This window comes from Rosa chinensis, chromosome 1, assembly GCF_002994745.2.
Source record: "Rosa chinensis cultivar Old Blush chromosome 1, RchiOBHm-V2, whole genome shotgun sequence".
NCBI classification, from domain to species: domain Eukaryota; kingdom Viridiplantae; phylum Streptophyta; class Magnoliopsida; order Rosales; family Rosaceae; genus Rosa; species Rosa chinensis.
The window spans coordinates 32,749,646-32,770,248 of record NC_037088.1 but is presented as its reverse complement, the minus strand read 5'-3'; the positions used below and the strand labels follow the sequence as shown (position 1 = coordinate 32,770,248).

The window sequence follows — 20,603 nt, the reverse complement described above, 5'->3', positions numbered from 1 at the left end:
GCTGGTCAGAGTAAGGATCCCATTGTTTAATTCAGTCTCAATCATTGGAATTGTTTGGCGATCCACTGGAATTCAAACTCAGCACGACATTTATCCTTTTGGGTAGAACGCATTCCTATTTTGCTCTTAGGAACAAGTACTTGCCCCACAGCCACACCTTGGTTACAGGAATGTTACAATTCCTGCATCAAATTTGTATGGACCCCAATATGTGTTCTTCACCTTGATTTGGGTTCTGAAACTTATATCAAATAAATGAAGGTGCTGCAGGGACAGAGTTAAAGCTTTGGATCTTGATTTCCCCCAATCTCACCTTGGGGGCCTTGACTTTCATCACAGTAGGACCAAAAACGGTCATGACTATGATTTGAAAAACAATGAAGATACCAATGTTCATAAACAATTTGATTCTCTTTTGGCATTTAAGCTCATCTTTGGATACCAGAGATTCTCTATCACTTCTTGTGTAACCATTTGTTGGGGCCAAAGGATAAGCCTGACATGGTGACACTCTAAGTGCAAACCAAAATATACTCAACTCGACTCGATCTTATTGGTTTTAAATCAAAATACAGTCTCAAGGGGAGACCAATGATAATTTGATTGATGCATTAGGTTTCCTATTTGAATCACATCATTTTCACGCTTCAACATAAGCAACTAAGTAAACAAAACAAAAAAAAGGCAATCGAACCTGGATACTGTGACGCCCCGAATCAGGTGAAGGTAAGATTTTGTAGCTAACGCCCAATCCGAGGGGTCAATGATAGAAAAGTAGAACAATAGCCAATACATTTTCAGAAAATCGTCAAAAAAAAAAATTTGAAATAACATAAAAACTTTACAAAGAGAAATAACGCTCTCCGATCTATATCTATCTACTCTGCTGGCACTGCTGCATTCAACTTTCGTAAACGTAAGAAATGTCGTCTCGCTGAGTCCTCTTCAAAAACGTGTTGAACTTTGTGAACAAATTAAAATTATGTAGGGCCGAACTTGTTCATTCGATACTCATGTCCAAAAGTAATTATTTTCTCCTTGTCGATTACTCTGGACATCCAATACTGAATACTCTCCGGACAACTCAGATTAACTCTCCGATCATCCAACCTTCTCCTTGTTCAATATTTCCAATTTCATTCGATCATAATCAAATAACCAATTCAATTTGTTCTTTGGACCATTTCAAACCGCGAACTCAAACCCCAAAACTCCAAACTTAATCAACAATTGATTTCAGACATATCAAGAATCTAAAGTCATGCTCCAAATCCAAAATTGAGGCCAGAACTGGGCAAGAACAACTCAGCACCGCCGCTGTAAAACACCGACCACGGCGGTTCAGTAATCTCAAATTACCAATTTCTTCAATCTTTACCAAAAATGAAAATCAAGGACACAATCATGTACAGCTCGATGAAGGGATGTTTCTGATACCTTTCCCGCCGCCGCCGCCGGCTTGAATCGCCGGGAAACACCGCCGGAGCCCCAAAACAACCAAATCTTAAAACATGAACCGAATATGAAAATCAATTGCACTGACATTTAGAGCTCACTGAGTAGATAAATTTCGATACCTCACTTACCATCAACGTGACCGAAGTGGCCGGAAAATGCTCCGAAACCGGCGAACCTTCTCTTCTTCGATTCTATGTCGCCGAACGTCATTTAACAAAACCACAAGTACAGGGAGGACGGCGACCTCGAGAGGAAGCTCTGTCCACCGGTGCGGACGACGGAAAAAAGGCGGGGTCTCAGACGTGGTATGCGGGTCGGCGAAGGCTCGATCTCGGCTTCGATCTGATGCGGTGCATCTATATATAGACTCATCTTCAACGGTTCAGATCTCCTGCCATTTGAAATCGACGCTCCAGATCACGCCGACTCAAAAATATATTATTTAAATTCTTGGATAATACCGACTTCCAAAAATCATTAAAAATAGTTCGGGTGTATCGAAAAATACTCCGAAAATTCCTACGAACTCGTAACGACGTCTAGTTTAATCTACAGGCTCAAAAGATAATTTTTGACAAACCAAAAGTTGGAATAATTTTCAAAATCTATAAATAGTTTTAAACTAATAGAAATTCAACTAAAAATAGCTCGAAAATTAATTTCCTTTCAAAAATAGGAAACTGAAATTCTGAGATCTCACAAATACTGCTAGGGCTAAGTATTAAGGCACTTCCCACTACGCCAATATAATCCAATACACAATTATCAAATAGATAAACTAGACTGCCAAAATCGACAAGAGATCGGTTGCCAGAGACGGCCGCCTCAGGTTGGACTCCTTAGGACTTGGTTTCCAACTTAATTGTAATAGGGCGTAGATTTGGTGGTAGCCAACATAATATACTAAACCTAGATTAGGTTGTCACTAAGGACCAAAATTACGCATTATGTAACTCAATTTACACGAATTAATGATTTTTATCTCTTCTTATATATACTTGATACTTAAAGTTCGAGACCCTTATATGTACTTTGATTTATTAAGGTTATGTGCTTGAAAAACAGAGGACATCTGCCTGTTATGAATTGCCGATTTCAACAGGGATGAAAGCACCAAACAGCTTATAAGATCAAAAATGATATATGCAAGTTGGCAATCCAGCTAGCTAACTAGGAAGTATAAATTATATTAGAGCAACTCCAACAGCTTCCCTATAATTTCTGTATAATAGGGAAGCAAAAGTTAAAGCTTTAAGGCATCTCCAACAGGCTAGTTAAATTCAAATTTTAGTTATATATAATTATTTTTAAAGCAAAATTCAACTCCAACAGACTAGCTATAACTAAGTTAAATTTAATTTTAGCTAAATTGGCTAGCTATATTTAGCTAGAGAATCATACATAACTAAAGCAAAATTTATATTTCTCTCTCCTCTTTTGTCCACATGTCAGTTTATGATTTGATAAAATATAGTATATTATTTATAAATAGCTACTACTAATGGAGCAACATTGTTAAATCAATACCTATATCTCATAATTTTAGCTAAATTTAACTAAAAAATAATTTCTACTATTGGAGATGCTCTTAGCATATTTTTCTTCTCCAACTCCAACTGATTCCCTATTTTACAGCAATCTCTAAAATCTCCATATTCTTTCTTAAAATTTTAGAGATTGCTGTAAATATAGGGAATTTGGTTTTCTCTTTCCTCACTTTCCCTAAAATAGGGAAAGTTATAGGGAAACTGTTGTAGCAAAATATGCTCTTTTTCCCCTAAAGTGGAGAAAAATCAAAATATGGGGAAGCTATTGGAGTTGCTCTTATAGAGTATATAATGTATTTGTTCTGTCTACAAAAGAGCTTTGTTATATAATAAAACTATTTAGAAGACATTAGGGGAGAGAAAAAAAAAAAGGTCTTCCCATAACATCGTCAAGCCATCCATTAACAAGACCAAGGCTTTCAGTTGTAATATATATTGCACATGTGTTAGGACAAGCCCACCTAAGATCCCATAATCCTTTTGTAATAGCCCATTAGGCCCAGCAGCTTAGCTTAGCAATACAAGCTGGGAATGACGTCTTGGTGGTCCTATACCAAACGTCCCTTTCTTCTTTTGTCCTGATGGGAATGCCATCTATATCTGTATTCAAACTGCCACGAGCTGGCGAGGAATTAATGATGATGAATCTTTAAAACTTCATTTTACCTTTCTTCATCTCTCTGCACCTAACATCTGGTATCAGAGCATGGCTCCGATGAGGGCCTTGCAAACTTCCACCCCCTCCTCCATCCCCACCTCCTCTGCCCATGTCCCACCTCCACCCCCATCTCCACGCCCAACCCATCTACCATCTTCTTCAGGCCAAACTAATTAACCTACTCCACTAGACAGGGAGGAGTTCCACCAATCCTTGGATCTTCTTCAAGATGAACTACATCTTTCCATTGATTCCATCAACCAAAACCACGCTAACTTTCAAAATCACATCACCGCCCAACTCGCTGCCTTCCAGAGCACGGTGATCCACGCTCTCACTCAACAACGACAACCAATCTGCTCAACTCCACCCACATCCTCGCAACCACCAGTGCCTCCGCTTTCCCAACTCTCCCCTATTACCTTTGGCTCCATATCCTCCCCGGCTCCTACCACAATGAGCATAGGCTTGCCCATCCCAACCACACCATTCACAACACACATAACCTCCCTTTCCGGCTCATCACCTCACACTCCACCACCATACTCCTCTACCCCTCCCCAATATTCGACCCTTACTTCCCTTCTTACACATACACTTTCCCCTTTCACATCAGTTCCACCTTCCTCCCGGACATTGCCGGACTTCACCATTCCACACTTCGTTACTACTTCCTTTCCCCGCCAACACCACCACCAATATGATACCCCGTTTTTTCGCCCACCCAAAGTCGACCTACCTCGGTTCAATGGAGATGATGCCCTCGGCTGGTTCATAATGGCTGAGCGCTATCTTCGTGCCCAGAACATTCCTCCGACAGCCCACATCGCCACGGTAGCCTCTCACTTCTGACCAGATGCGTGTATGTGGATGAACGTGTTTGAACAGAGGAATCCTACCACCACTTGGGACCGCTTTGCCTTAGCCTTCCTTGAGTATTTTGGTGCCGGCAATGACGTGGATTTCCAAACCGCCCTTTCCCACTTGCAACAGACCTCGACGGTGGACCACTTCATCATCAATTTCACAAAATTGCCTTGCCGAACACCCTGTTGGTCGGATTCCCAGCTTCTTCGGATCTTTCTAGGCGGTCTCAAACCCGAGATTCAGCATGACATCATCGCAATAGAACCTCGAACTCTGCCCTCGGCCCAAAGATTGGTACGTCATTATGAACTGAAGCTGAACCACATCAGAGCTTCTCGGGCAACCCGCCCCTCTTCTTGGCAGTACTCTGCCAAACCTTCTCCCTACTACCACATACCTTCTGTAGCCACTACCAGCCAAACCAATACAGCCACAGCTCCACTCCAACACACTCCCTCAAACAACCCAAGGCCTAGAGCAGAAGGTCCCTCAAGGAAGTGGGCTCCGAGTGATTACAGAGAGCATAGAGCCCAAGGTCTATGCTTCAGCTGTGATGAACCATGGTCAAAAGCACATGTCTGTAAGAAATCTGTGATGGCCATTCTAGAAGCATACAATTCCTCGGACAATGACTTGATACACATTTACGCAAGCCTACGTATCATTGTCAAGATAGGGAAATATTATGCCTAAAGTTTATCGTACCACGGGGATTAGTGGCTAACTCACAATCTTTAGGTAATCGGAAATAAAGACACTTAGCAAACAAAGAAAAGAAAAAGAAAAAAAAATGCTAATCTAACGCGCCAAGCCTTAGCAATGCTCGGCTTTGATTTTCACCAAAGCCTAATCAAAACTAAGAGCCTAGTGGTGGATATGCACAAATGAGTGGAAGAGTTTAATGTTTGGGGGTTGATTCTAACTTAACAAATAATAATGAAATGTAAAGCAATAAAAATAAAAATGAAATGTAAACAATACAAATGAGAATGCTGGGTGTTAAGGAGGTTCCTTCACCCAAATCTCATGTGTCGGAAGCTAATCTAATATAGATGCAAATTTCCTACTTTGGCAGTAGTCGTATCCAAGGTGGTTCAAGGCTCAAGGACCAAAATTTCCTTTCATAGTATTCCTACTCAGGTTCAAGGGTCGTAGGAACTCACTTGGTATAAATTAGAGCCGGTTCAAGGGTCACTAACTCACATCAAGAGGCATAGAGATCGAGGAATTAGACTACTAAACGACCCGCCCGCGCAATCATGCAACGGGTGTAAATCACCATGCTTATAACCCCTCGAATACGAAATTGAAGGTTTCTAACTTAGGAATTAGAGGGGGTCAAGCCTCTAACTCCGTCCTAGACATGCTCAAAATACACACCCTAGAGTTGACTAGGCTCCTAGACATGCATTTTAACCCAACAAAAATAAATATAACTCATAAGCATCCATCATATGAAAATTGCATTATTACATTAAATTAAACATCTTTTACACAAGATTTGAGTTAGGGCACACAACCCTAACCCCCAACAAAAAAATTACTCACAACCCATAATCATAGACATCAAAATTACAAAATTCAAATACAAAAGAGAAGAGAAGTGTAGGAGAAAACAAGGATAGTCACAAATAGCTAAAAAGCTAGCATGACTAGCCTTGAATTACAACTCCCACAAAATACCTAAATATTGAATCTTGTAGAGGTTGAGCCCCTTGATGGATCCTTAAAGTTTTGTGTGAGTAGTCCTTCAAATTCTCAAAATAAAATAGAAAGAAAAGAGGAAAAATGAAAAATGGTGGAGAAGGATGGGGGAAGAGGATGAGAGAGCAGCCCAAAGGGCTGCCCTGTTTCTTGGTGCGGCGCTGCTGTAGGTTATCTCTGATATGGATGAACAGTGGTCTATATATATATATCTACATATGGGGTAGAATGGGTGGCCGTCCTTGATAGAGAAGAGAATGTGTGAATTTAATGGTTGAGATTCACTCTCGGTGTGTGGCTGCCAGCAAAAGAAGAAGAGAAAATGGAGGCTCCCTCGTGCCGCGTGCTTGAGAAAAGGAAAGGTGCAGCAATGCTTAATTAATAGAGCAACACGTTGCAGCTTTCATTCTTCTTCTTTTAATTTTTTATTTTCTTTTCTATTTCCTCATTCTTTCTCTCTCTATATATAATATATATATATAAGTCATATATATATATATATATATATATATATATAAGTCTTCTCCGCGATTTCAAAATATTTTCACACCCACCATCAAGGGAGTAGTCAGATTTCACTTCACTCACTGACATTGACCTTGGTTGATTGGAGCCACTATTTCGTTTTTTTTCTCGGAAACTCCAATTTGCTCCAATGTTGGATCATTTTCTCCTGATTTCCGCAACTCCGCTTATTTCCTACACAATAAATAAAAATTGGATTAATTACATTATAATTGACTCAAGGATTAGCTTATTTCTAGTGTTTTAGATACAATAAATGCATGTAATCAGACGACCAACCTATTAAGGCACCACAGACCGAGGACCAGCTTTCCGATAGCGACCAACCACTTCCCCTACACGCCATCACAAAAACCTCCGTCAGTGAGATGATGCGTTTCAAAGGATCAATCAATGGTCACATCATCGACGTCTTTGTCGATTGAGGTTCTGCGAGAAACTTCTTGAATCCAACAGTAGCGACGAACTTGGGCCTCACCACAAGCCTCTCCCCATCACTTCGATTCACTGCCGCAACCGGAGAGGTGGTCGCAACCTCCACACAAGCAATCGATGTGACCATAACCATCCAGGGGTACCAATTTCAATCTTCGCCGCTGCTTCTTCAGGTTTTGAGTTGTGATCTTCTCCTGGGCGCAGAGTGGTTAAACACCTTGGGTTTTGTCGGGTGGCACTTTCTTGAGAAGGTGATGGTGTTTATGGCTAATGGTTGGTGCCAAGTTTTGCAGGGAATTATTCCAAGGCAGCACAACCCGACCCCAATGCGTTGCTCGCTCTGATTGCTCCAGAACAAAGGGATTCCGGTTCCTATATGGCTGGCCCAAAAGTCATCCAGACAGAGGCCTACCCTCCGGAGATCCAGGGCCTGTTGACCGAGTTTACCAGTCTGTTTGAACCACCCACGGGCCTGCCACCATGTCGGCCCATTGATCATAAAAATTCCACTACTTCCATCATCAGGCCCAGTTAATGTTCGCCCGTATCGGTACCCACACTCCCAGAAAACCGAATTAGAGGCCCAAGTCAACTAAATGCTTACAAATGGGCTCATCCACCCTAGCCAAAGCCTGTTCTCATCCCTGGTGCTTTTGGTTCGAAAAAAAGAAGGCTCTTGGCAGTTTTGTGTGGACTATCGTAACCTCAATGTCGTCACTATTCTTTTATGGTGCGCCATCAATGTTTGGTTCTGTTATCGCGTCCTTCAATGCTGTCGTCATCCTTAATGGTTTTTGTTCCCCCGGTCTCCTCTTAACAAAAAGAAGGAATTGAAGTGTCAAACCAGATGAAAGGAGTCCAGATAAACTGGATGAAGGTGAAATCCTAAAAAGGACGGAAGAGACAGGCACCTGAAGGTATAAAGTCATTTGTTGCATCGCCCTGTCTGATAGTGAGAAAACCCCCACTTCAAAAAAAGCTCCGAAGAGCTTATGAACCAAACAAAACAGAACAGAGGGAGATAAAGATGATGGAAACCGTTGAATCGGAGAAGATTGAAATTGAAAACAGAGAGACTGAAACAAGGTTGGAACAGAGACGAACTCCAAACAAAACCATCGAAATAGGTAGACATGGAGAAACAGAAAGAAAGAAAACCGAAAGGGAAAATAGAAACAACAAAAAAATCGAAAGAAAATCTAGATCTATGAGCCTCCCAACCAGAGGCGGATGCTTATAGAGGCGGGTGTGGCCCATGCCCCCCCACCCCCTTCCCCCAATTTTTTTTTTATTAAACCATAAATTTTTAAACCTTTCAGCTAGGATTCAAATTTGCTCACCACATTTATTTTGTGGTGATATCACCACCCTATTAAAACTTGCCACATCATATAAAATTAATTTAATACTTAAAATATAATATTTTAATAAACATCACGATTAACTATAATTATGTTTAATAACACATGACAGTTTTATATTGGGTGGTACCAAAGTATTGGTGATGAGCAAATTTGAATCTCTGTCCCATGCAACCTTTATACTTCATTGCTTTTCATAATTTATTATTATTTTTTCATATTTTATTATTATAAGTAATTAAATAGTCATTAGAAAGCAAAAGGGAGTCACCCTATTTAAATAATTTTTGCACTTCTAAAATTGAGAGAGAAATTGCTAAGAGCTTCAATTCTGATTCTATACTTGATGACTTTAGTTCTATGAAAGAGTGTAGAGTACTATTTAAATAATTTTTGCACTTCTAAAATTGGTTGTATTGTGATTTTATGGAGGGCGGGGGTGTTTCTTTTCGAGAGGCAAGAGATATATGAAGAAATCTAAAAACTTCATCCCAACTGTCATTATACTATCATTTCTTAAACCAAACAAAACAAAACCATTTCTGCTCTGCACCATAGTCCATAGTAGATGATCGACCATGGTTGTTACATGGTTATGGAGCTCATACATGGCACTAATTAAGAACCAAAAGTCAAGAGTTATTTTGAACTATAGAATGCATGTTGCCCTGAGAAAAAAAGGGATTTTTTTTACATTATTACTTTGGGTCATTTTTGGTCAATATGGAGAAAAAACAGGAGTGTTTCTCGGTTTTCAGAATATAAATAGACATTGTTATATAAGACGTGGAAGACCGCTGTAACGACCATTTCAAGAAAGGTCCCTACGACTTTAGAACACCGACGACGGTTGTGGCTTCCTTGTGAAGCAATTGGTGGGTGGGCCTCTCTTGGTTTCATCACAGCACAGGAACCAGGTTAATTTCTAGAATTTTGTTGGATTCAGAAATGATTTCATGTTTCTGTTTCTCTTGTGTATAATCCATATATAAATCATATATAGATATATGCATGTAGTTTTTGATTTGTATTGACAATCTAAAGATGTAGAGAAATTAAGAGAACTATGGTTCAATTGCCCCGGGAAATAATGAAGCATGCTAATAAAAAGAGAACAAATTAATGTGAACAGACAGACTTTTCTCCATGATTTGTAATCTTTTTGATTCGGAAGAAGATGTAGGTTCTGTTTCTGAATAGCCTAGCTGTGTGTCTATTATACATGTACATAAGGGTTCTTAAAATATTGGGGATAGAATGAATGATAATATTGACAGGGAAAAAAGGAAGAATGAATAACAATGAGATTAAATTCCCCGAACCTCATCAATCTAATTCCTGGTAGCTGGAATTTCATTCTATTTTATTTTTTATTATTTGTAGATTAATTTTTCATTTTGTTTGTGTTTGTGTTATGCAGTTATGAATCGAATAGTTTCACTTCTTCTCTACCCATTTTAGACAATAAACATGAGACAATGATTGACAGAAAATTGGACATATGAGAGCTACTACTGCCCACGTTTTATAAAACTTAAAACTATAGAGCTAATCGATACCTTTGTCTTTTCGGTACTAACTATAAAATATGAAGTTAAGAATACTAATTAGTAAACTGCTTATTAGTAAAAATAATTTAAATAAATGATATTTGATGTCCCATACAAAGTATACAAATCTATTTGATTGATAAAATAAAAAAAATAAAAAAATATTTACAAATCTAAACATGACATGGAGACGTGACTTCACCAGTACCATGTTTGACTTGGAGCTCAAGCCATAGAGGCTTATTGCCCTAAAAAAAATAAAAATAAAAATAAAATACAAACAAACAAACATCTCATTTCCCACGTCCAAAAGTGTTCTATGCATGTAAAACCGAAACAGATAATGCAAAGAAAGATGTCAACTTTATGAGAAAAATTCCTTCTTTTATGCATTTTCCTATTTAAGGTCCAAACACCGCACCCACACTTTTATTTTGGAGGAGACAAACCATGAAATCACACATGGTATGATGGTAGATAACACATTGTTGGGTAGCGATCGATTGGAATAAGATAGACAAAGCTCTGATTTGCGTCTGCTATATATATAAACTTTTCTCCACTGATTTGTGAAACAGGGGAGGAGATTCACAGTAGAAGAAGAGAATGGCTGGTGGAGGCGAAGGTGTGACGCTAGAGTTCACTCCAACATGGGTGGTCGCACTAGTATGCTTCATCATAGTCAGCATCTCTCTTTTGGCAGAGAGAGGCCTTCACTCTGCTGGGAAGTACTTCAAGAAGAAGAACCAGAATCCGCTGTATGAGGCATTGCTGAAAGTGAAGGAGGAGCTCATGTTGTTGGGCTTTATCTCTCTGCTACTGACTGTGTCCCAGAAAACCATCACCAAAATGTGCGTCAAAGAGTCATTATATAAGTCGTGGCAGCCATGCAGACCAGATCCGGGTCCCCATAATAGGCCCAAAAACAGTACCCATTTTGAGCTAGAAAGTATTTCTGGGAATTTAAGGAGGCTTCTGGCTGCTGGGGGTGAGGCTCAAGAGGGGTACTGTGCCCAAAAGGTAATGCCACATAGCCTATTTGCCATTTTGTTTTTTTTTTTTACCAAATATTTCCCAAAAATCTTCTGATGTTGATGTGCTGAGGTTTTTGTTATAAACAATGTCAATGGGTGTCAAGGAAAAATTTCATTTTACCTCCCTGATTTCTTAGACCCTAAATTATTTGTGCCCCTACATTTTTAATTTCATCACTTGTGCCCCTGTACTTACCAATTTCAATCAATCTTGTCTAACTCTTGACTTTCTTGCCACCTATTGTGTGATGCATTTCGAAATTGTAGTCACTACAATATAATTTTACACGCCACATTAGTGAATCATCATTATATATGAGAGCCCGTTAGATCCACATTTTTAATTTACAATATACTCGACAAAATAGCTAATGATTGGACACAATTGATTAAATTGGAGAGCACATGGGTATATATGATGAAATTAAAAATGCATGACCACAACTGATTTAACGTATAAAAATTAGGGAGATAAAATGAAATTAGCTCTAATGTCAATTGACCCGTTCTGCGTTTTGTGTTTATCACTAATTTTCAATTGAGAAATATGAATTTGATGTTGATGCGCGCTGCGGGTTATGCTCAAAGACCTTATCGTTTTGGGTTTTGCGTTTATGATGATGAAAGATAATTAAATGGAAGCCTAAAATTAATGCCTTTGTTTTGGAGAATCAAGATTCTTGATGTTGTCCATGACTATAGATGTGGTCAAGAATTAGATTTTAGAAGTCATTGGATCCTTTTTCTTGTTCGAGAATCTCTTCCCTTCTTCCACTCCCTTCCGAAGAATCCCCAGGACCAATTCAGTCACGTTTAATGGGCCATGATCGACTAGCCAAATTGAGAAACAGAATTCTCATACTTAACTTTCCAGAATCAATAGTAGACACTAGACAGAACATGATTATCTAATGAATCATTTATTTGGTGTTTAGGAATAGAATTCGTTGCTAATGTTTCACTTTAATGCTAGCTTAAGTGATATATTAAGATAGTAACGTGCTCTGCTTCTTCTTCTTTTCCCTCCACAGGGTAAGGTACCATTGTTATCAGTTCAAGCTTTCCATCATCTGCATATCTTTATATTTGTCCTAGCCATCGCTCATGTGACCTTCTCTGCTATGACTATTTGTTTCGGTGGGCTAAAGGTGAGCATTAGACTATTAGAGCATCTAATATTCTTTTTTAGTGTGATTTTTGTTGTTTGTCAATGTTAGTTTAATGCCTTCTTTATCAAAATTTAGATACGCCAATGGAAACAGTGGGAGGAGTTGGTTGCAAAAGAGATTGATGATACAGAATCTGGTATGGATTCTTGTAGTATCTTTTTTTATTATTAAGCATGGATTCCACAGCGTGCATAAGCAATTTCATGAGAATTGTGTTGGTGCAGCTAAACCAAAGGTCACCCATGTTCAAGACCATGATTTTGTCAAAGATCATTATTTGGGTATTGGTAAAAATTATCGAATCAAGGGTTGGATAGTAAGTTACTCTACTATTTCTTAAAATCTATCTGTATTGTTAACTAAAGAAGCTTGCCATAATATAATTTCTTCTGAAATTACTGCATCTCATTTTCATTAACGAGGTCTTGTTTTGAGATTACCTATGTATGGATGGATATTTTATGATAATTTAGAAGCAAGAAAAAACCCAGAGGACTTTACTAATGAAGTTAACCAAATTCTTTAGATTTTTTTTTTTTTTTTTTCAAGTTCAATGAACCATTGTACTAATTCTTTTGTTTTCTTTCTGCATATGCTCAGCATTCTTTTAAAAACCAATTTTATGGATCTGTGACCAAATCAGATTATTTGACTTTGCGTCTAGGCTTCATCTCGGTAAGATTTCTAAAAAGAAGATGCCTCCTTTGCATTTGGTTATTACTCAATTGTCTCTTAAAAAGATTTTCTATTTGTTGACATAAAATTCCTACTCAGACTCATTGCAAGGAAAATCCCAAGTTTGATTTTCACGATTACATGGTGCGTGCGCTTGAAAATGATTTCAAAAAAGTTGTCGGTATCAGGCAAGTCATGCATCTCTGATTTGCAAAGAAGTTTCCTCCGGCTTCAATATACTCATTAGGCTGATTCTCATAAACTTCAATGCTCTTACTAATCTGTTTTAATAATGTTAATGATTCTTTTCCTTCACCACATGATTACGTTGGCTGCAGTTGGTATCTATGGTTATTCGTAGTCATCTTTCTGCTGATCAATGTTGATGGTATGATTCTTGTTTATATAAAAATTGATCTCAAATGATACTTTTCTTTATTTTCTTTTGGCAATTTAAGGTTAGAGTGTTTCTATCGAGACTTCTAAATCTGCTCACTTTATCTCACTCTATTATGAATTATTAAATATCATATATAACCTACTATAAAATGACTATGAAGGACAATAATTATATAAAAAAGATTATTATTTTTATTTTCTCTAGACTTTCCAATTCAATAAGATCAGATTGCATTCTTTATTATTCTCTTTCTCTATTTTCATTTTCTAATTTCACTACTTATTAAAGCACGCGCGCGCGCGCGCACACACACACAAATATATATATATATATATATATATATATATATATATATAATAAGCATTAAAACTATGATTAAGATCTTGTGACATAAAAATACATGATATACATGTTAACGCATATTGGTGAGGGACAACAGAATAAATCCTATTATGACCTAAACCTAAGTTTATTCATTATATTTGAAAAAAAAAACTAAAAACTTAAAAAAAAAAAAAAAAGTAAAAAAATATTTAAATAAATAACCATGAGGTGCAGAAAATAGAGAAAAAATTGATTAATCTCCATTTCTTTTTTCTTTACACAACTAAAAAAGAGAAAAAAATATATATTTTTTAAAACCACATAATAGTTCATATTATTTTCTTGTTGATTTTTTTTTCATTGGATAAGAAATTTATGTTGTCTGATTAAAGAATTGACATATAATTAAGATTCATAGAGTAATTAAATTATTAAAATTACTAAGTTTTTTTATTTTAGAGATAATAGTTTGTTTGCAAATTATATGAGTGAAGTTATTTAAGGAACTTTAGTGATGTTTAGTGAGCAAATTTAGTATTTGAAGCTAGTGGGAAATTTATTTTTTCATGCTCATGAAAAAGGCCAAAGAACCAATTTCGTTTCCTCAAACCAAACGGGCCTAAGAGATTATAATTTAAACTTTTGAGATGTATAATTAGAAGAGAGTTTCTATTAGGACCTCCAAATCTACTCAATTGACCTCATTTTATTATGAATTATTAAATGACATATATAACCTACTATAAAATGACTATTAAGGACAATAATTATACCAAAAAAATATTACATTTATTTTATGTAGACTTTCCAATTCAATAATATTAGATTGTATTCCTTATTATTTTCCTTATCTATTTTCATTTTCCAATTTCATACATACTCATTAAAGCATTCATATATATTTAATAAGAATTAAAAATATGATTAAGATCATGTGACATAAAAATGTATGATATATATGTTGAACGCATATTGGTGAGGGAAAACAAAATAAATCCTCTTATGATTTATGACATAATCTAAGTCAATCCATTATATTTGTAAAAAAAAAAAAAAAAATTAATTAATCATGTGGTACAAAAAATACAGAAAAAAATAGACATTAAAAAAACAAATTTTTTTTTTTTTTAGAATAAAAACAAATGATTTCTTCATTTTTTTTTTTTTGCATAGCTAAAGTAGGAAAAAAAAAACATAATAGTTCGTGGCATTTTCTTATTGATTAGACATTAATTTTTGAAACTCATGTTTGATTAAGAAATGTATATTTAGTTAAGATTTATAGAGTGATTAAATCATTGAAATGACTAAATTTTTTATTTTAAAGATAATAATTTGTTTGCAAATTATATGAGTGAGATTATTTGAGGAAGTTTAGTGAGGTTTAGTGAGTAAATTTAGTATTTGAAAATTTGATAAGAGGTGTAAAAAGCATAGAGGTCAAGTGAGTAAATTTGGAGGTTCCAATAGAAAAACTCTAATTAGAAACCAACAAAAAAGTAACTTAAACTGAAAACACAACGTGTACAGTTCTAATCTCACGATTGTGATTACATCAAATAATGGTCCCAGTGTCTTATTGAAGAAAACAATGATTTCATTAGTCTAGAATTCTATATTATTGATTTTTCCATAAGAATTTTCACTTTTTTTGTCATCTCAAGTTAAATGTTGAGGATATAAATCTTACATGGAAAAATGAAAACATTGCTTATGAGTTTTTAAATATTTGAGTTACTTCATCCATGTCAATTGGTTTTTGATGTGAATACTAGATTACTTTAATGATATCAGAGCGAGTAATCTCACGTGTGAGTGTCTCGCAGCCATACGAGCTTCATATCACCCAACATAAGTTGTCCATGTATATGACTTGAAAATTTGCTACATGTGTAGAGGCTTGTTGAGAATATGAATCCCACTTGGGAAAATGATGATCTTTCCTGTAACTTTATAAGGATTTGAGCCGCTCCAATCATTGCCAATTAATTCTGAATGTGAAGTTCAGATTACTTTATCATTAAAGATTGTATCTTTACCAAAAAAAAATAAAGTCAAAGGGTTAATTTTAATATCTTAAACAATGAAATCTGCTTGAGATCAATATTCTTAGATATGAGATGAGAAACTTTAAAATGACATTCAGAATCATGCTATATCTTCCTTATAAAGTAGTGGATCTATATAGAATATATTTATAATCTCTTTTCATATGCATGCCTAGATCAATATAATACTCCTTATCATATTATTGCAGAAATTTTTGTCATATAATTAGAGTTCTCTTTTACATTTTCGCCCAGTTTTACTGTTAAGGGATAAATTGTTTCGCTCACAATTATAATGATCATTATCCAATAATGAAGTTGTTTCTATCCTGTGCAGGTTTGCATGCATACTTCTGGCTAGCGTTCATCCCTTTCTTTGTGAGTACTCTAGCTCTTAGTTGGCATGATCCATTTTGTTCATATATGCATTTTATTGCATTTAATATGTAACTCTTTATCTCTTATGCTTGCAATCGGCTTTTCATTTCACAGTCAACATCATACTTAATTAAGTGATGAGTCGTTTTAGAATTTGAGCTAATATCTCTGATCGAATTTCATTTAAACGTGTAACCATCATATTTGACAATATGGTACGTAAATGATAAGTCCTCTTTACATTGAGCAAACTATCATAACTGATGTGGTAAATTGTTGCTTAGAACTTAAAATACGGACTCTAGAGCATAAGGTATGCAAAATATCTTATTCGATCAGTCTTAATTTTATTATATATTGAATACCGAGAGCTTAACCTGATTTTACATATGCAAAATTGTATAAGAGTTAAGCAAGTTTCCATGATCGAATCTTCGAGGAAAGAACGAGTTGTTCGAGGTCTTTGGGGCTTGCCCCTTGCATTCTCACTAGTCAACAGAGTCTCACATATTACACAACCTCATTTTTTCTTCATTATCTTGACAACGGGTTTACCAGCTTCCTTGTTAAATGCAATTGATATCAATCATTGTTAAATGAAAATATGAAAGGAAAGCCTCGATCTATTACCTTCAACTATGTATATAGAAGTCTTTTATCTTTATGGACAAAGAAATTAAAATGATGCTTCGAAATTGAACTTCATTGGTTTTCTGGATAGTTCGTCAATTTGCCAGTCTCTTCCATTTGCTTTGTTAGCCAAATAGCAGATGGCCTATTTTAAACGTAATGCAGGAAATTATAAATTTTAATCATTGCATGTTCTCTAGTCTAGTTCTGATGATGTTTAGAAGATTCGGTTAATTTTAGTGGAAGCAGGAAGAGTGAATGAGTACTAGATGGAACATTTATCTGTATCTTGGTCAGAATGTTAAAAGCTGGTAATCAGGCTTCATCATCTTGAAGTAATTAAGAGTCTAAGTTCAAGTACTCATTTTACAAGAATTAAGCCATATTAAAGTATACAAAAGCTGGTAATTAATCAGGCTTCATCATTTTGAACTAAGAGTCTAATAAGTTCAAGTACTCATCTTACAATCAAGGATTATGCCATCTTAATGTATATATAAATTTACTATTCTGCTTAATTATTTATATCTTATTAACCCATTTTGTGTTTTGTCTACGTACGATCATTTGCTTCTACAGCTTCTACTTGCTGTAGGAGCTAAGCTACAACATATAATCACCCAGTTGGCTCAAGAAGTTGCTGAGAAACATATAGCAGTAGAAGGGGATCTAATAGTTCAACCATCAGACGAACATTTTTGGTTTAGTCGACCCAGACTTGTTATCTCCTTGCTCCATTTCATTCTTTTCCAAAATGCTTTCGAGATGGCATTTTTCATTTGGATATGGGTATGCTGTCATTTCACCCACTACACAATTGCTTTCCAAAATGGTTGCTTAGATGACTTTTTTTTTAATCTGCTTATTTTCTTTTGCAGCTTACATATGGTTTTGACTCTTGCATAATGGGGAGAATCCGATACATTGTCCCCAGGATTGTTATAGGGTAAGAGAAAATGACTTTTTTCTTGTTCATTCCAAGTTTTATGTCTAATTCCTCTCCATTTCATGTTCTTTTGCATTAGGTTGTTCATTCAGATCCTCTGTAGTTACAGCACTTTACCACTGTATGCCATTGTCACACAGGTGTGTTGAGTTTAAGACTACAAATTTACCCTCGATCTTTTTCCTTTCTAGGTTGTTAGCAAGAATTTCCATGATTGAGCAACTTGAATAGTAATTATAATAATAAAACAAATATCCTTCAGAGCCTATAACATTAAAGATAATCTTTTACAAAATCTTCAAATTCAGTCAAAATTTAATGGTAATGGAAAATACACCTCTTTACTCGAAGGGTTTTCAATCACCAAATCTGCCATTTCCCTTTTTCAAAGAATGCTTAATACGGTTCTCCTTTTTCTTTTTTTTAAATTTGCTGATTTTAGCTCTTTCTGTGTAATGCAATGACTTAATGAAGATGGGATCCAATTTCAAGCAAGCAATATTCAATAACTCAAACAGCGGAGTGAAGGAACGCAAGTCTTAACGACAATTGGGAAGATCAACTGGGAAAAAGTTGAATTTTGTTCACAGTGCTAGGGATGTCTTCTTCTGAAATACATATGTATTTAGTAGAGTGAAATATAGCAGTAGTTGTCACCTTGAAAATTCTACATGGAGTTGGCACGAAGAACAGGTCGGTCATTTTCACGTCTTTCGGGCCCAAAATGTAGAATTATATATATATATATATATATATATATATATATGTGTGTGTGTGTTCAAGGATCAAGTATTTGCTATGCTCTATAATGCAAGTGTAATTCCCTTATATGTAGATTAATTGAGAGTTCAATCCTTCAGTGCATGAATGCTTACACAACACACTCCCATGTAATTTTCATTCGTTCGGGTTATCAGGTATATTAATTATCTGGGAAAGACGCTGCCAAATTTTTCCATAAATAACAATAAGGCCTGAGAAGTGGGGTGATTGCCTTTTTCCATATTATTATAGTTGTTGTATATACCTCTCCTAGCATGGCTAAATTGCTACATCACCAAGCATAAATGATATATTCTTAGTGGGCTCACGAGTCATATTGAGATTCGACCACGACATGCATCCCGTAGCTCGACAACTGAGCTACCTCATGTGTTTTTCCGCCTTTTTCATGAATGATCATACTTATGCTATATGTTTCCATAGCAAATAAGGATATACAATATGACATTGAATATATGTGTTTCCATAGCAGATAAGGATCCAATGTCATGTATATCCTTATCTGCTATGATCACATATAGCACGTGTATGATCACTCACCTCGTGCCACCTCGAATCCCTCTTCATACGTTGATGTGTCATAGGCTTAGTTTGGGATTGCTATGCTGTGAGAGAAAGCACTTCCGAACTTGCTGTGAGAGGAAGCACTTTCGAACTTGATGTGAGAGGAAGCAGCTGAGGTGTTTGGTAAACTGTTTTTAAAAGTGCTGTGAGAACGAAAAGCAATTTGTAGGTGTTTGGTAAGTTGCAAGGCAAAAGTGCTTTGGCCAGGTATAATTACCAAAATGGGCATACATGCTAAAATATGCTACTAAAATACATAATTTTGTTTTTTGATTATGTAACTATATCAAATAAAAAAATTTCTCATGTATTATTCTTGTACCCTTGGTTGGACCGAATAAAAGATTTACTTTAAACTCTTCAATATGCATATTATGTTTTACTATTACACAAAATAAAAGATTATAAGTTATTATTTGTGTAATTCTGGGAAGAAAAAAAATTAGGGGGGTGTATTCAATCTAAATTTTAAATGATTATGTCTGACTTCTTATAATCCGTGGATTCTCATGAATTCTACAGAATCCACGGATTATTTTAACACCATATGGATTTATACAGATTCTAATCTATTGTGTTAGTAAGATTTGTTTGGATTTTGATAAGTTCATACACTGAATATTTTCTTTTATGCCTTGAATCAAAATCAACTTTCGCACCACATTGGTGATTGGATATATCGTGCCTCTCTTAGAATTTGCTTTCCTACCTAGCCTTGAAGATCCAATTATTTTTTTTTACATTCCTAATTTCCCTTTCATAAAGCAAAGGACTTTACTTTCAGTTCAATCGATAAATTAAGCAGTCAATTTCTTCACCCACTTACCATGTGAACAACTATTGTAGGTTCCACAAGTAACTATATGAAATTTTACTACAACAACATACATACATTGATATATTACTTTGATATAAGAAATCAAATCCTTGTACTAATATTGGCAGCACACAAAAGTAAAGTTCCATATGAAGAAAAAGAAAAACACAGCCGAAGCATACATCAGTTGGAACACAATGATCATATAGCATTAGCTGATGCTTAAAGGGAGCTCAAATGATACTCGACGATAATAGGTTAATTTGAATGATACTAATAGCCATGGTAATTGTCACAATGCCAGTTTACAGGTCCTATTCAATTTCATTGTCTAGTATACAATGAAATGTAACAGCTAAGACAACTTCATCAACACCATATATTACTAGTTCAATAATACATCCCGCTTCCTCATTAATCAAAAGGTCTGTTTCACTTAAATGCTTCTCGAACTTGCAATCTATGGGAATCCTTAGCTGTCATAAACTCTTAGTGGACTTCTGAAACTACGACTGTTAGTCAGCGTCACCTAAAGAGTTTTTAAATGGTTTTGAATGCTGATGCAGAACTCCATCTTGATGGTGAAAAATAACTCGAACCTTGATGATCGTACATTAACATAAACACCTCAGCATCATATCCATCAGAGAGCAGGCAGAGAATCCAGTCCTGGATATCTTTGCTTATTTCAAAAGGGAAAAAAATAATAAAAATACAAACCAAGTAGAAT

The 20,603-nt window shown here is 35.8% G+C and overlaps 1 protein-coding gene and 1 long non-coding RNA gene across 2 annotated transcripts; one reads left to right on the top strand and one right to left on the bottom strand.

The window, feature by feature from the left end:
- Positions 1-737: 737 nt before the first annotated feature.
- LOC121050926 lies at positions 738-6,398 on the bottom strand. Its single transcript, XR_005804409.1, has 2 exons — positions 6,214-6,398; positions 738-1,849 (listed from the first exon to the last, which is right to left on the bottom strand). It is a non-coding gene; the product is annotated as an uncharacterized LOC121050926 (long non-coding RNA).
- A 2,951-nt stretch (positions 6,399-9,349) lies between these two features.
- LOC112183864 (MLO-like protein 1) lies at positions 9,350-18,568 on the top strand. Its single transcript, XM_024322182.2, has 13 exons — positions 9,350-9,472; positions 10,684-11,125; positions 12,171-12,287; positions 12,384-12,444; positions 12,533-12,624; positions 12,909-12,983; positions 13,083-13,171; positions 13,322-13,371; positions 16,093-16,133; positions 17,343-17,552; positions 17,642-17,709; positions 17,789-17,849; positions 18,184-18,568. Exons 2-13 carry the CDS (start codon positions 10,712-10,714, stop codon positions 18,250-18,252), a joined length of 1,347 nt encoding a protein of 448 aa, XP_024177950.1. The 5' UTR covers positions 9,350-9,472; positions 10,684-10,711; the 3' UTR covers positions 18,253-18,568.
- Positions 18,569-20,603: the final 2,035 nt, after the last annotated feature.